General features: G+C 41.5%; 1 protein-coding gene across 1 annotated transcript in view; it reads right to left on the minus strand.

The window, feature by feature from the left end:
- PAWR (pro-apoptotic WT1 regulator) overlaps positions 1-13,972 on the minus strand; it is a 125,622-nt gene that overhangs the window by 8,907 nt on the left and 102,743 nt on the right. Inside the window, exons 4-5 of the mRNA XM_090042598.1 lie at positions 5,809-5,956; positions 3,111-3,215 (exon numbers count right to left, since the gene is read on the minus strand). Coding sequence (XP_089898724.1) covers positions 3,111-3,215; positions 5,809-5,956 — 253 coding nt within the window. The remainder of the gene's footprint in view (positions 1-3,110; positions 3,216-5,808; positions 5,957-13,972) is intronic.

Raw genomic sequence — 13,972 nt, forward strand, 5'->3', positions numbered from 1 at the left:
CAAAAGTCTGGAAACTTGGCGGCAGTGGCAGCCTCCTCTTATCTGGTGCACGGATCTGGGAGTTTGCACCTTCAGGAGGGCAGCAGGGCTGTGCTGGACTCCTCCCGGGGGTGTGAGCTCCCAGATCTGCACATTGGAGAAGAGGAGCACTGGAGAAGATTGCTGCTGCCACCTGGGACTCCTCTCATCCAGCGCGCAGATCCCAGAGTTCGCACCCCCGAGAGGAGTCTGGCACAGCCCAGCAGCTCTCCGCTTCAGACGAGGAGGTTCAGGCTGCCTCTCCCATATGGGACTGGCACTGGGCACGAGCTGCACCCAGTACTGGACAAGATTGCTGCTGCTGTCTGTCCCAGGCGGCTGCAGCAGCATGAGTCTCCTCTCATCCGGCACGCAGATCCAGGGGCTCACACCCCTGGGAGGAGTCTGGCACAGCCCAGCAGCCCACTCTTGCCACAGCACTTCCTGGTCAGACCCTGCATGATGTCTCCTGGAAACAGGCATGTGGTAAACATGGAAATGTCTCACACCCTTCTGGCTTTTCAAATAACCCTAACAGGAGCAGAAGCATGCGCACACGTGCCACAACCCTTTCCAGTTTGTCTGTGAACAAGGCATGTGAAGCACTTTTACTTGCAGTGCTGTGGCTGCAACATCATTCATAACACACTGGGATGCCACATCCCAGTTGAGAAATACTGGTTTAAGCTTCTCTTAAACTGTTTAAGCTGTTCATAAAACACAGACCAAATTGAACCTTTGTAGGGTAGATCCAGCATGCGGGCCATAGGCTGCTGACCCCTGCCCTATATTAACAAGGTTTCTGAAAAAAACAAATAAATACTGTTTTATGTTACACTTTATATTAAGCAGGAATTGCTGTCAGCCCTAGTTTAATGCAGAAGAAGTAAAGTTCCAAGGACTTACAGTACAAACAAGGGTCCTAAGACATCTCTATTCGGCTTCATGAATTTCTCATGCCAACAGGAATAATCTTTTCCACTTATGGCCACAGCAGGAAAGGTCTGACTGTTTCTTAGAGGTCAACAAACCACCTGAACTCGTGAAATAGCAATGCTCAGATCTCCAATGCCCGGGCTGAATCTGACTCCTCCTTTGAGGTAAGTGGCATGACTTGTACAGTTTGGCAATTTTCCCATGAGTTCTAACTTCCCTGGACAGAACTGAACTAGGACTCTGTCTCTGTATTCCCCCAGTCTGGGGACAAATAGAGGAAGGTACAGGGAAAAAAAATCCTCTTTAAATGTAGATGTCTTCAAGATGGACAGAGAAGCTACTGTTGTCCTTGAAAAAAAGAGAATCTACTGCTGCCCTGGAAGAGAACTCACAGTGGTTTGTGTTTTGTCTTGTTGCAAACCTCCTCCCCTTCCCAAACCTCAACATAATAACCCTACATGATTCCTCACTATCTATTCATGTTTGTCATATTGATTCCTGCCTAGTTTGCCCAATGTTGCCCTTTCCCACCAGATGGACAACCATAGCATATTAGCAGAGGGCTATGCAAGACTCCCTTAGAGCAGGGGTTGGCAGCCTATGGCCTCTAGAGATCCAGCCTGGAGCTGGACAGCTTCAGTGGTGGCAGCCAGATCCTAGTGACAGCCCTAGTCAGTGACAGTGAGAAGGTTTCTGAGACACATTTGTGAGAGGATAGGTAGCCAAACGATTCCCGAAATTGAGAGCTCTCTGGGGAATGCAATTGCATGCTTTAAAAAACAGGTACTAAGCAGGAGGGAAATTACAGTTAAAACTGGTTTGGCTTCATCAAATACAGAACCTTCAAACAGCCCACAGGTTGAATAATTTTATTTTTGCTTAGATCAATAAGGCTTCCTCTTCTGCTTGTGCTGCTACTGGAGCTGAGTTAGTACTACAGTTCCTGCTGTAGAGAAAAGGAAGAGAAAGGTAAAAAGCACTGGTTTTGGTAATATAAAGAAGGCTTCACTCAAGTTAGAGGTCTGAAAGAAGTTAGGGGATCTGCCACTAGACCTTCTGTGGTGCTGTATTAGTGACAACGGAGGGCTTGCTGGCATGCCTTAATGTGAAAAAAAATAACTGCACCTACAGCATATGCATTGCCATGATCCCCCAAGTACTATGTGCCTTGTCTATTCCCATAGGGATAATCCTCTGTTCTGTGCAAGTCCTTCATGATTCTGTGCAAGTCCTACTGCTAATTGTAATGATGCTGTTTCTTCATTCAGTCCCAAACACAACACTGTTCTTGAATTTCTCCAGCAGTTATTCATTCCCTGAGCAGAGCCTTTGCTCAACTGAGGTCCCCCATGTAAGGCCAAGTCTCAAAAAGAAGACCTAATTATTTCTACCGAGAGTGAGACCTTAAAACAACTGTTACTAGACTTCCCAGACGCCACAGGCAAACTGAAAGATGTTCCAAAAGAATGCCTGGCTACAGATAGATCTTTGGCAACAAACGCTTTGCCTAATTGTGCGTCGAACTCCTGGAAGACTGTTTCAGGCTTAACACTAGGAAAAACTTCTTCAGAGTCAGGGTGTCCAGACTGTGGAATAAACTCCCTCCAGAGGTGGTTCAGTCACCTGCCCTGGAAATCTTCAAGAGACTGGATGGTCACCTTACCCCATTTGATTTTCCTGCCTAGTGCAGAGGAGCTGGACCCAATGATCTTGGGAGGTCCTTTCCAGCCCCTTACAATCTATGAATTGTACTTACAATCTTACTTCCAGCCCCTTACAATCTTTGAACCTAATCTTCAAGAAAGCCATGAAGTTTGTGTTGCTCTTGGGGAGGACACTAGAAACAATGAAGTCTTATTGTACCTTAAAACTGGACACACAAAGCACCTATGCACAAGCGTGGAGCCTGCCCTGATACACTGGAATTCCAGCTCAGTTAATCGAGTCTGCTGAAGTGTGGCAATTGCCATGCTCCAGCAGCCTCCTAAGTCTGGTTTAAATTTTCAGCAAGGGGGCAGAAAACACATAAAACAGAAACACCCAATTTCTTGCCTATTTCCCCAAAAGAATGAATGAAGTTGGGAACAATAAGAAGAGGCAGGAAATTTGGAGGCTCTTCTCATCTTGGGGTAACACATAACATAAAATATGCTTACTCTGTTTAATAAATCGATTTCTTCCTTCAGCTTCCCAATCAGTTCCTCCTTGTCTTGTGTCATCTTCATTAATCTCACATTTTCTTGTTTCTCCTTTGCTAGTTCCTGTAAGTTATATTAACAGGATTAAAATTAGTTTTTAAGAAACAGTTTTTAGTTTGCTCTAAAAGGAAAAGTTTGCTTTTATCCTGAAATGTCTTTTCTTCAGATATTCAAGTCTGCAGATCCTGAGTCTTCAGGTCACTGCAGCCTGAAGACCAGACAGGTCTGTTAAATCTAGAACAAAACTCTCTGATAAGCCACTAGTGTGATAAACTTCCAGAACTGACATTAACAAGTATGTCACTTAAGCACTAAACCCACAAGGTGACCTGAAAAGTATGTAAATGAAAATATTAGCTACTAATGTTACTACACTGATGTGCACCAGGGAAGGCAGAATTTTATCCAAGAATTGTGAGCCACAGAACTGTTTTACTAAATTGAACTACAAAGGATTGAAGACTCATTGAAGGATCTGTGGGCTTAGACAGGAGAGAGAACTAAAAGTCTGTCATATGAACAGTAAACTGACACACAAACATTACAAATCCAGCAAATCAGGCTTCAGGGGCCACGTTCATTCCATTTTGCTCAAAACCTAAAATTCCATTAATGTTTCTACTTTTATAATACACTGTCATTTGACCCTTAAGACTGAATCACAAAAATTATAGTAGAGGAGAACCCACCCACCTTTTGTACTAACAGTTTTTTTAGGGACTCAAGCAAAGTGGAATAGACTCATGTGTAGGCTCTAGAGGTGCACCGATACATTGGTTCCATATCAGATCAGCACAGATATAAGAAAAATTGACAGCATCAGAAATTAGCTTTTTTTTTAAGCTGATATGGCCAATAATGTGGCTGATAAATACCTCATGCATGTATGAAGCCACCGCACAACATACATTGTGGAAAACAGACGGGTCCAGCTGGTAAGTCTGTTGTAAGGGAAGAGGCATGGAGTGGTGCAGATTGAGGTCCCAACAGTGAGGGAGGGAGTGAAGCTGGGGCTGAAGTAGGGTGCAGGATGGAGCAGCGAGTGGCTCATTCAGGGGGCGCAGGGAAGGGGTAACGGCTCCCGCTGCTGCACACACCCCAGGAGGGAGAGTGGGGCATGTGCCCCTGGATTTGTATGTGGGGCGAGGGTGGGCTGGGACCAGGTGGTGCTGAGCTCTTCCTGGCAGGGCGCTGAGCCAGGGCTGTGCTCGGAGCAGGTGGTGGCAGCACTGGGAGCGGGACTATGGTGAATTTTGGTGTCGCTGCAGCCCCTGGTGTAGTCCCGCTCCCAGTGCAGCCACCACCCACCCCAAGTGCAGCCTGGCCCAGCCCCGACCAGGAAGAGCATGGTGCTGCCCCAGCCCTAGACTATAGCTACAGCCCACCCTTGCCCCATGAGCTGATCCAGAGGCACACGCCCCTCCATGCCCTCCCAAGGTGCATGCAGTGGTGGGAGCCACCCCCTGCTCCCCAAATGAGCTTCCTGTGGCTCCAGCCCATGCTCAGCCCTGGCTGTGCAGCCTCCTCCCCAGCCCAGCCCCACTCCCTCCATCTGCCCTTTCCCAATCCCCTTTCCTCCCCCCTTGCCCCTTCCCCCACAACAGACTGACCAGCTGGACCTGCATATCAGCAATCAGATCAGTATCAGCTGAAATGGCTTGTTAAAAATTGACCATTGGTATTGGCCCCAAAATCTCAGACCTAGATCTATTTATGAGCCTAATAGGTTAAATAAAAAACCTATTTAAACTCTCTCCTTCCTCTTTCCTTTGTTTTGGCTGTAGGTTATTTTGGAAAAAGGGAGATTTTGGAAAGGAAGTATACAGGGCAAGTTCAGTTATATCAGGCTTCCCTATTAAATCAAAAAGGAAAAAAGAAAGAAAAAGAAAAAAAAAGCATAATTGCTTTTCAGTAATTTATTTCCAAACTTTCCAAAATCAGGTCTTCCTTGAGCAATACATTTACTTACCAACCCTCATCCACCAAGATGCAAAAGTATTTGGCAGGCTATGTATATGAATAATTTCAGAGGGAGCAAGGAAGGCCAGGAATAAAGCTGGATAACATTTTTTCAGCAGAAACTGTTTTTTGATTAAAAAATGTAGATTCAAAAACATAGAACTGTTACACAATTACACACTGGTTTCTAGAAAATAGTTTAAAAATATGGTGAACATACTTGTACATTATTTCAAAATGCTCAAAATACGAATTAAATGTTTTATTCTGAGGCCCTGAATTCAAACTGTGAATTCTACATGTTGAATTCAAACCAAAATTAATTTAATTAATACACATAGATGGAAAAAATCCTTTAAAAAGTCTTCCATTTGGGTCATTTTGCAACAACTGTTTCTGTGAACTGTCAGTAAACTGAAAAAAAAAGGGTTATTCAGAATTTAGACTATGTTTCATAGTCTAAGAAGTGAACAGATGCACAGGTCTGATAGGATCACCTTTAGTATCACTCCCTTATACTTTAACATGAGAATTTAACATCTGCGATAATAAAAATGTCAATGTGATTCTGCATACTTTTTTTTATTCATAAAGAGCTGACAGTACTTTAATATGATCACTTGATACTTATTATCTTTCCAGTGAATTTAAAAAGATATTTCACTTTGCAACTAAAACATCATAGGTTTGTATTTACCCTTTCAAGTTCTTCAATTCTCTTTTCCAAAACAGTGTTTGGTACAGAGCTCCCAGAAGAATTTGCATCCCTGCTGCATCTGCTATATCCTGTCCTGTCGGTTCGGGAATATCGATTTGGGATGTCATCTTCAGGTGCATTAGGTGTGCTGTATAGGTAAGATTTAGATTATTAACATGCCTTAGTCTAAGCTATTGAACATATTTTTAATAAATATTACTTGTATTGTTAATGTTTCTAACTGTGTTTATATTCTTTTCCAGATGTCATCATATTCATTTCAAATTGAATATTTTTCAGATTAAGTATCAGTATCTTAAAGGCAACCTCAATAAAACTTACCTTTCATTTTATCTTTAGTTAAAGAGGTGTTCAAACTGACACCAAAACAAAAACCCCAACAAAAAACAAAAAGCCAACCAGCTAAACCCTGTAAATTCTACCATGGAGAACTATCTGCCTTGGTCAGAGGCTAAGGAGACTGGAATTCATCAGTTAAACAAAGGTTTTCATATCTTAGACAGCATACGATCCGAAGCCTCTGAATCAGAATACTAAAAAAAGGCAATTTGCTCTTCTGGAAAAGTGCATGTGCCTTGTGAAGTGAGAGTCCCAAAGAGGAGGACCCCCGTCTCACTGTTTAGTGAGACTGAGGGCAGTTATCTGAGGGTGACGCTTAACTAAGGATGTCTGTATGATTTTGATGTGTGAGGAAAAGGCCAAGAACGTGTAAGGAGTTGAAGGTATCTACCCGTGATAAGGAGAAAACACTGCACAAAGAAGTTAATGTATAAGCTAAAGCTAACACCTGAGTCCCTAAAGGTAATGTAGCAAATATTTCTGTAGATAACAAAACTGAGACATGTTTTAAAGGGTATTATAAAGTAGTAATATAGCGCACTCGTATACTTTAGCCCTGCATTCCACAGTACTATTTTCATGGTGGTTTATCCCACCAGAGATACAATGCTCTATCAATTTTGGAACCTCAGTATGATCTACTAGTGTTACCAGCAGAAACAAGTCTCAACTGTGCTCCATCATTAGCAACTCTGTTTCTTGACTCACTCACCTGTTCAGTATCTCATGGAAAAAAATATAAGAAAAACTGTGTTTACAAATCGGTTGAAAATGTATGATTTATAAAAATATATATGGAAGAATTTCCTACTACCTGTGAAACTAAAATTCACAACTGATACCAAAACAAATACTAATCTAGAAGTTAAGTTCCAGTTTTTAGCTTTACTGTATTAGCATTTGAATCTTTTATTGGGTCCCAAAATACCAACTTGTATAGTATGAGTTTGGCATACTACAGGGGTTGCAGTAAATTTCAATGTATTAAAACTACTTGGATTGTTTATCATTACATATCAGTTCAACTTTTTATATTTTCTCTGTTACCAAAAAAATTACCCCCTAGAAACAAATCTGAAAAACCTGAGTGCAAGGTCTTTAAACTTGGGATAAGGGATTTTATATATTTAATAAGAGACAGGTTTCATATAAGTAATACCTATAATTAAAAACACAATGTATTCAAGACAAAACAAACAAAATAAGAGATACATTGACTTGAATTCAAAAAGGAAGGTTCAGCATTAAGAATTGGCGTCATAAACTAGTTTCATAAATGGGTTAAAATATGAAGGACACACAAATAAGTATTCTTTGTGTCAGAACTCTTCATAAACTAAACTCAGGGTATAGACAGATGTAACAACAGTATCAGCACCAAAAGTACTCTGTACAGCTTGTTATGATGTAACTGTTATTTATAGTTTGTTTCATTCAGGGTTAAAATTAGTTTTGTAGCTTGTATGTAGTGCTACAGTAACATGCAGATGAATAGTAACAGCGTAACAGTGGATATGCATTCCTGTGCTTTAATTCCCCCTCCCCTTTTAAAGCCATTAAATGTAATATCTGTCCATAACCTCAGTCTCCTGACAAACAAAGACACCGTAAGGGAATCTAAGAGAATGTGTATTATCAAAACAGATACCCAATACGGCTACATGTTTAGTTATGATTAAGAGACAATATTATAATCAGCTCTTCAGTAGGCTGTAGTTGTTGCTTCAAAACGAGAATGGGTGTTCATTCACAATGCACAATCTCAAGTAAAAAAATTAATAGAAGTGGTAAATTAGAAAGCTTTATGTCCTGGCAGGAATATTAGGAATCCTTCAGCTTCCTAATCCCACCGCAGAAGGCTTCCTTGCCTAACTCTCACCTGCCAGGGAGGGAAGGAAAGAAGAAATGGGAAAGGGAGAGGGGAAGGGAAGGGAAGGGAAGGCTAGAACCTTTCCAACAACCTTCCAACTGCAAATCAGAAATCATGTGGCTGAAGTATGCATGTGTTGGGTTTCTAGGGTACTTTGAAAAGGATTTCAACATACCACCACTACACTATGCAATATTTCCTTTGAAAACATATCTATGGATGTGATTAACATGCTCCTTGAACATTTACTTTATAATTCTATAAAATCCTGCTTGACGATGTGAAAATCTAAATGGATATAGTGCAAATCAAAAGCAAGCATAATTTGGTGCAAAAAACAGCGTTTCAAGGATATAAGCACTGGTTTGCTTCAGTATGTGTGAGGTTCCAAGACATACTGACACAATTGTAAGGAATTTTGTAGCTTAATGGTATTACCATATTTAGCACTGTTTACTCTTCATTTGAAAGGCTTTTTTTATATATCTTTCCTAACACCGGATATGCATGTTGCAACACAACAGAACAGAAATATTTTGGTTTAACTCCATAACTCCTAAAAGGTTTAAAAAGGTTTTTTCCCTGTTTTATATACTGAAATCCAGGTGGCCCTATGGAGTACTGCAAATCCAGTATGCTCAATCTTCTCATTCAATTGTGATTTTTCTTTCTTTTCTTTTTTTTTTTTGGTATTGGAACAGCATTATCTTTGTTTAGTCACGCATCTCAATTGTGCTTTTATAAGAAACCTAGAAGGAAGAACTGGACAGGAGTTCATTATTAGAGATGCAGCAACATCTACTTTTTAATTAGAAATACTCTCTTCATACTCTTTCTTAAAAAAAAGGACAAAGCCAAATGTCCTTTTTATATTTGACTGGGGGAACTCAAGACCCCTCTCACAGTTTCCCCCAGTGAACAGAGTTGATGCCTAGCTATTTAGTATCAGCAGAGGATGAGCCAGACATTTTCACAAATAGGCAGAAAGAACTGACAGATGACCTGGCATAGAAAATGGGAATTCTGAGGTGGCAAAAGAATGATGGGAGATCTCAGGGAGGGATGACATTCCCAATACATAAGATACAAAAATATGGTTTCATTATGCCCTTAACATCCTGCTCTATGATCTACTAGAGAGCTGCTGAACTTCTGTCCTGCAGGCTGGATGGGTGGGATCCAGTCCATCCACGGGTCAGATCTGGCAAGTGAGCTGAATCCAGCCATGTGCAATGGCACAGAGGGACAGCCTGGCTCTGATCCAGCCATGCAGGGTAAAGGGGGCATGGCCTGACCTTGATTCAGCAGTGCATGTGTGATCTGACCCTAACCTGGCCAAGCAGGAGGGAACAGGGCACTGTGTCATCTGCACAGGTGAGGGAGAGCATGGCCTGGCTCCAACCCGGCCATGCAGGGAGAAAAGAGCTTGGCCCAGCCCTGTTCTGGCCATGTGGGGCATGGGAATTTGGCAGTGGGGAGGAGTGGCAGTATTAATTGCCACTGCTCCACCACCACCACCAAATTTCCTAAACCATGGGGTGCCCTGCAGGCCAAATACATGACACCACAGGCTGGTTTTGGCTCATGGATCAGAGGTTCAATCTACTACATTGACAGCTATGGCCTATCACTGGCCAAAAATATGGTGCCCAGAAAAACTGTCATAGTACCATGTACTTTTTTATATCAAAGATCTGGTAGGCAGAGGCAGAACCTTTTAGAAGGAAAAGAACATCACATTTCTGCTGGGACTGGTGTAGGAAAACCTAAACATGGAGGAGAAAAGTAGTATGGTCAGCCACAGACAAAAGTGATTTGCCATCAATCCTGTAAAGTGTACCGGCAGTAACTGACATCATCTCTAAAACCATACCCTTATCAATGGACAAATAGTTGGCCACCCACTATCCAGGATATAAATGCAGATTAGGAGTATAATTTCAATTTGTAATTGACAACTCATCAGCCAGCTGGATAACTAATACAGCATGGCAGAGTTTATTTTATCTTATAACAACTCTATCTGACAACAATCCTGATATAGATTACGATGGATTACCTACTCCTGAAATAAAGCACAATTTGCCTCCATTCCAATTCTAGAATTCCTATAAAATATCCCAAACTCTAGTTGGTCCTGGTCCTGGTATTGCTGAAACTACTTATTTTAACTGATCATTTTAACTTTTATTGCTCAGGATCAATTTATGACTCAATCTGTTCTACTGAACATGCCCAAAGAGTTTAGTTTTGGGGCAGAATTAAAATATGTATTAAGTATATACTGCATTACAGCCAAATCATCACCTATTTCAGGTTTCCATCAAGGATGCTTCTGGTCTTTGCTGAAGACCTGATACTATGGCCTGCCATAGATTTCATAGACATTTGGGCTGGAAGGGACCTCAGAAGTTCACAGAGTCCAGACCTCTGCCCCAGGGGCAGGAAGTCAGCAGGGATCATAGGATCCCAGCAAGATAAAGATCCAGATGCATCTTGAAGGCATTCAAACTAGGTGCTTGAACCATCTCCGGCAGCAGTTTATTCCAAATCTTGGGGGCTTGGACAGTGAAGAAGTTCTTCCTTATGTCCAGCCTGAAACGGTCATAGTGGAGTTCAACCTTGTCATCCCTTGGGGCACTCTGGTGAACAGATGTTCCCCCAGATCCTGGTAAGCAACCCTGATAAACTTATAGGTGGCCACCAGATCACCCCTGAGCCTGCACTTTTCCAGGCTGAAGAGCCCCATAGCTCTCAGCCTCTCATCATAAGGTCTGTTTTCCTGACCTCTGATCATGTGTGTGGCTCTCCTCTGCGTCCTCTCAAGCTTCTCCACATCCTTCTTGAATTGTGGGGCCCAAAACTGGATGCAGTACTCCAGTGCGGCCCCACTAAGGTCAAGTACAACAGGAGAATGACATTCTGGGATTTGCTTAAGAAGCATCTATGGATGCAAGCCAGTGTTTTGCTCGCTTTACTAGCAGCAGCATCACACTGAAGGCTCATGTTCATCTTGTGGTCAATCATGACCCCCAAGTTCCTTTCATCCATAGTACTAGCCAGTGTAGCACTGCTGAGCCTATAAGCATGCTGCACGTTTTTCTTCCCAAGGTGGAGAACCTTGCATTTTTGGTGTTAAACACCATCGGGTTCTCATCCACCCATTTTCTGAGCCTGTCAAGGTCAGCCTGGATCACCCTCCTGTCCTCAGGTGTGGACGCTTTACCCCAGAGTTTGGTGTTGTCAGTGAACTTGGCCAGTCGTTTCTGATACCAATGTCCACATAATTAATGAAGATGTTGAACAGCATAGGCCCAAGGACAGAGCCTTGAGGGATCCCACTGGTGACAGTGCACCATGGCAATTGACTTCTGTCAACCACCACCCTCTGGGTCCTACCACGGAGCCAATTTCCCAGCCAGTGGATTGTAGTGAGGCTGAGGCCCCAGTTAGCCAGTTTTGCTAAGAGGTGATCATGGGATACCAGATCAAAGGCTTTTTTAAAGTCAAGATATACAAGATCAGTCTCTTCTCCATTGTCCAGGAGATAGGTCACCTGGTCATAGAAGGATAAGATTGGTCAGGCAAGACCTACCCACAACAAACACATGCTGACTATCCCTCAGGAGCTGCTTATCCCAGAGCTGCTCAGTATGACTAAAAACTGCCTGCATATGCACTAGGCTCTATTGCAGGCTCTGAAATAATCTCACCCTACCTATAGTTACACCTAATCCTCCCCCACAAAAATATACATTCATTGCAAGTCAGCTAAGCATACAGAAAATCACAAAATGCATTGAATCAATGATAGAAGACTCCTTAAAAGTGAAAGAAATGGCATCAGAGGATTTTTGGTACCTATAATCTTACCTACATAACTACATAAGAGAGGTTTGCTTCTTGACTGTAGCACTTTTCAAAACCATTTGAGCAAAGCAATTGTGAATGTAGAGAGCCCAGTGTTCTCTCAGTGTGGATAACTGAAGATTTGGATTTGCTTTGCAAACTGTAGCTAAACATCAGAGAGATGAACCAATGTCATCCATGGTAGATTAGAGTTAGATGGCCTCTTACATTTGAGACTTTTTAATTTTAAATTTCTACGCTCCAGTAGACTCACTGCTCCTGGATGGGCAGAGGGCGCCTCACCAGATAAACACTGTCCAAAAGTACCTGGAACCTCATTTCATTAAAACTACTCAACCAAACGCACATTTATGTGATTTCAACTATACACATTTCCTTGTCATTCTCAAATCTTTCAAATTGAAGTTAGGCCCACCCATGACTTACCTGATTCCTTGGAAACTTTTTTTTTTTTTAACTTTAAAACATATCCAATTCATGCTAGTTCCTCTTTACAGTTTTTGATTTATTTTTATAAATATGTATATATAAATGGTTGTACTTGGTGGACAACTTAGTGAGAAGGCCTCATTATAATGTCACCTGGGGCTGTGAGAGGATTTGATAGCTGAGAGAGAAGAATAGATGTGCCAAATCTACTTTCCTCTCTTGGGTGCATACAGGACTTCTCGGTCAAGTAAAGTACTAGATGTCCTGCTCCCAAAATAAATCCCCAAATATGAGACTGAATGCCTCTTGCAAGACTCAGCAGCAAATACTTAAGGACAACATACCCAAGCCTACACAAAGGGAATTCTGGGCCCAGAATCCCAGTATTATGAAATTTAATATTTTTCTATTAGGAAGACCAAGGCCAATTTCATGTTACTAAAATTAGTATGGGTGGAGTCTTTTAGTCATCTAGGAAATAAAATTCAGCAAGTTCTGAAGGGCTTAAATTTTTCATCCATAGGACTTCCTTATAAGACCTGATTAACATGTGCTAAAATTTAAAAATGCATTTTAGAACATTATTTTGTTTGGACTTGTTGGGAGGAGGGGAAAAAATTTCCTGCTGGCTCCATATCAGTGGTCAATCCAAGCAACTAAACAAAATCATTCTATCTGTAAACTATTACCATGTTATATTCATTTTCAGCCATGAACACTAATTACAAAGGCAGTGTACCCCGCAAAAACCATTAAGAGATTCTAACTTGACTCTTATGATGAACTGATCCAAACTGAGTCTGTCTGACCCATGAACCAGGAAAAATCTTTTGAGTTATTTTAAACCCCGATTTACAAGACATTTGATTGTAAAGTTTTTAATTCTTTTAAAATGTTTCTTCTGTAAAGCTAGACATCTCTAGAACTAGTAAAGATTTTAAAACTAGCTGTTTGACTGCTTCTATTATATATTTTTTTATTTTCTTATTCATTTATGTTTCCATCTCATGCCTTGTAGTTGCATGAAAAAAGAAAAAATATTCAGTACAAAGAGATTTACCAAAAAAAGGCTCTTCACATGTTTATGTGCACTCTGGCTGCTTGCAGATGTGGGAGCCCCCCCAGCAAACAGTGCTTTACTTTAAACTTAGCATGCTCCTGCGCCAAGCCCAGTGCATGCCCAGAGGAGGCATCATGCTAGTTGGACTCAGTTTTCCCAGCACATGTATAAATCAGGTGCTTTAGTGGAGCTTTTTTGGCATTTCTATCCAATGACTGATTGAATAAAAAAGTAGTCATAAAACAGCACAAGGACTGCCACAGGGTTCAATAGTTTGGAAGACACAAGATGTGGCAGCTCACTGGTTTGAGGAAAAAAATCAAAGAGCAGCCAGGCTCTTGCTACAGGAATATATGTATATGGACTTGTTATATAATTGAAATATTCAGGTGATTAAGGAGAAATAAAAATGTATGTTCACATAAGGATTCCCTATTTGGGCCTTTCAATTCCACAATCTTTCAGTAGCTTTCTCCCTAGGATACAGAAGGCAGGGAACAGTTTTGTCTTGGCTGGAGCCTGAGATTACATGTATAACTAAGTCTAGTCCAAAACAGTAGCTTCCAACCCTCTAA

The sequence above is a fragment of the Crocodylus siamensis genome, chromosome 4 (genome assembly GCF_052110815.1).
Source record: "Crocodylus siamensis isolate JL-2025a chromosome 4, ASM5211081v1, whole genome shotgun sequence".
Lineage (NCBI taxonomy): Eukaryota > Metazoa > Chordata > Crocodylia > Crocodylidae > Crocodylus > Crocodylus siamensis.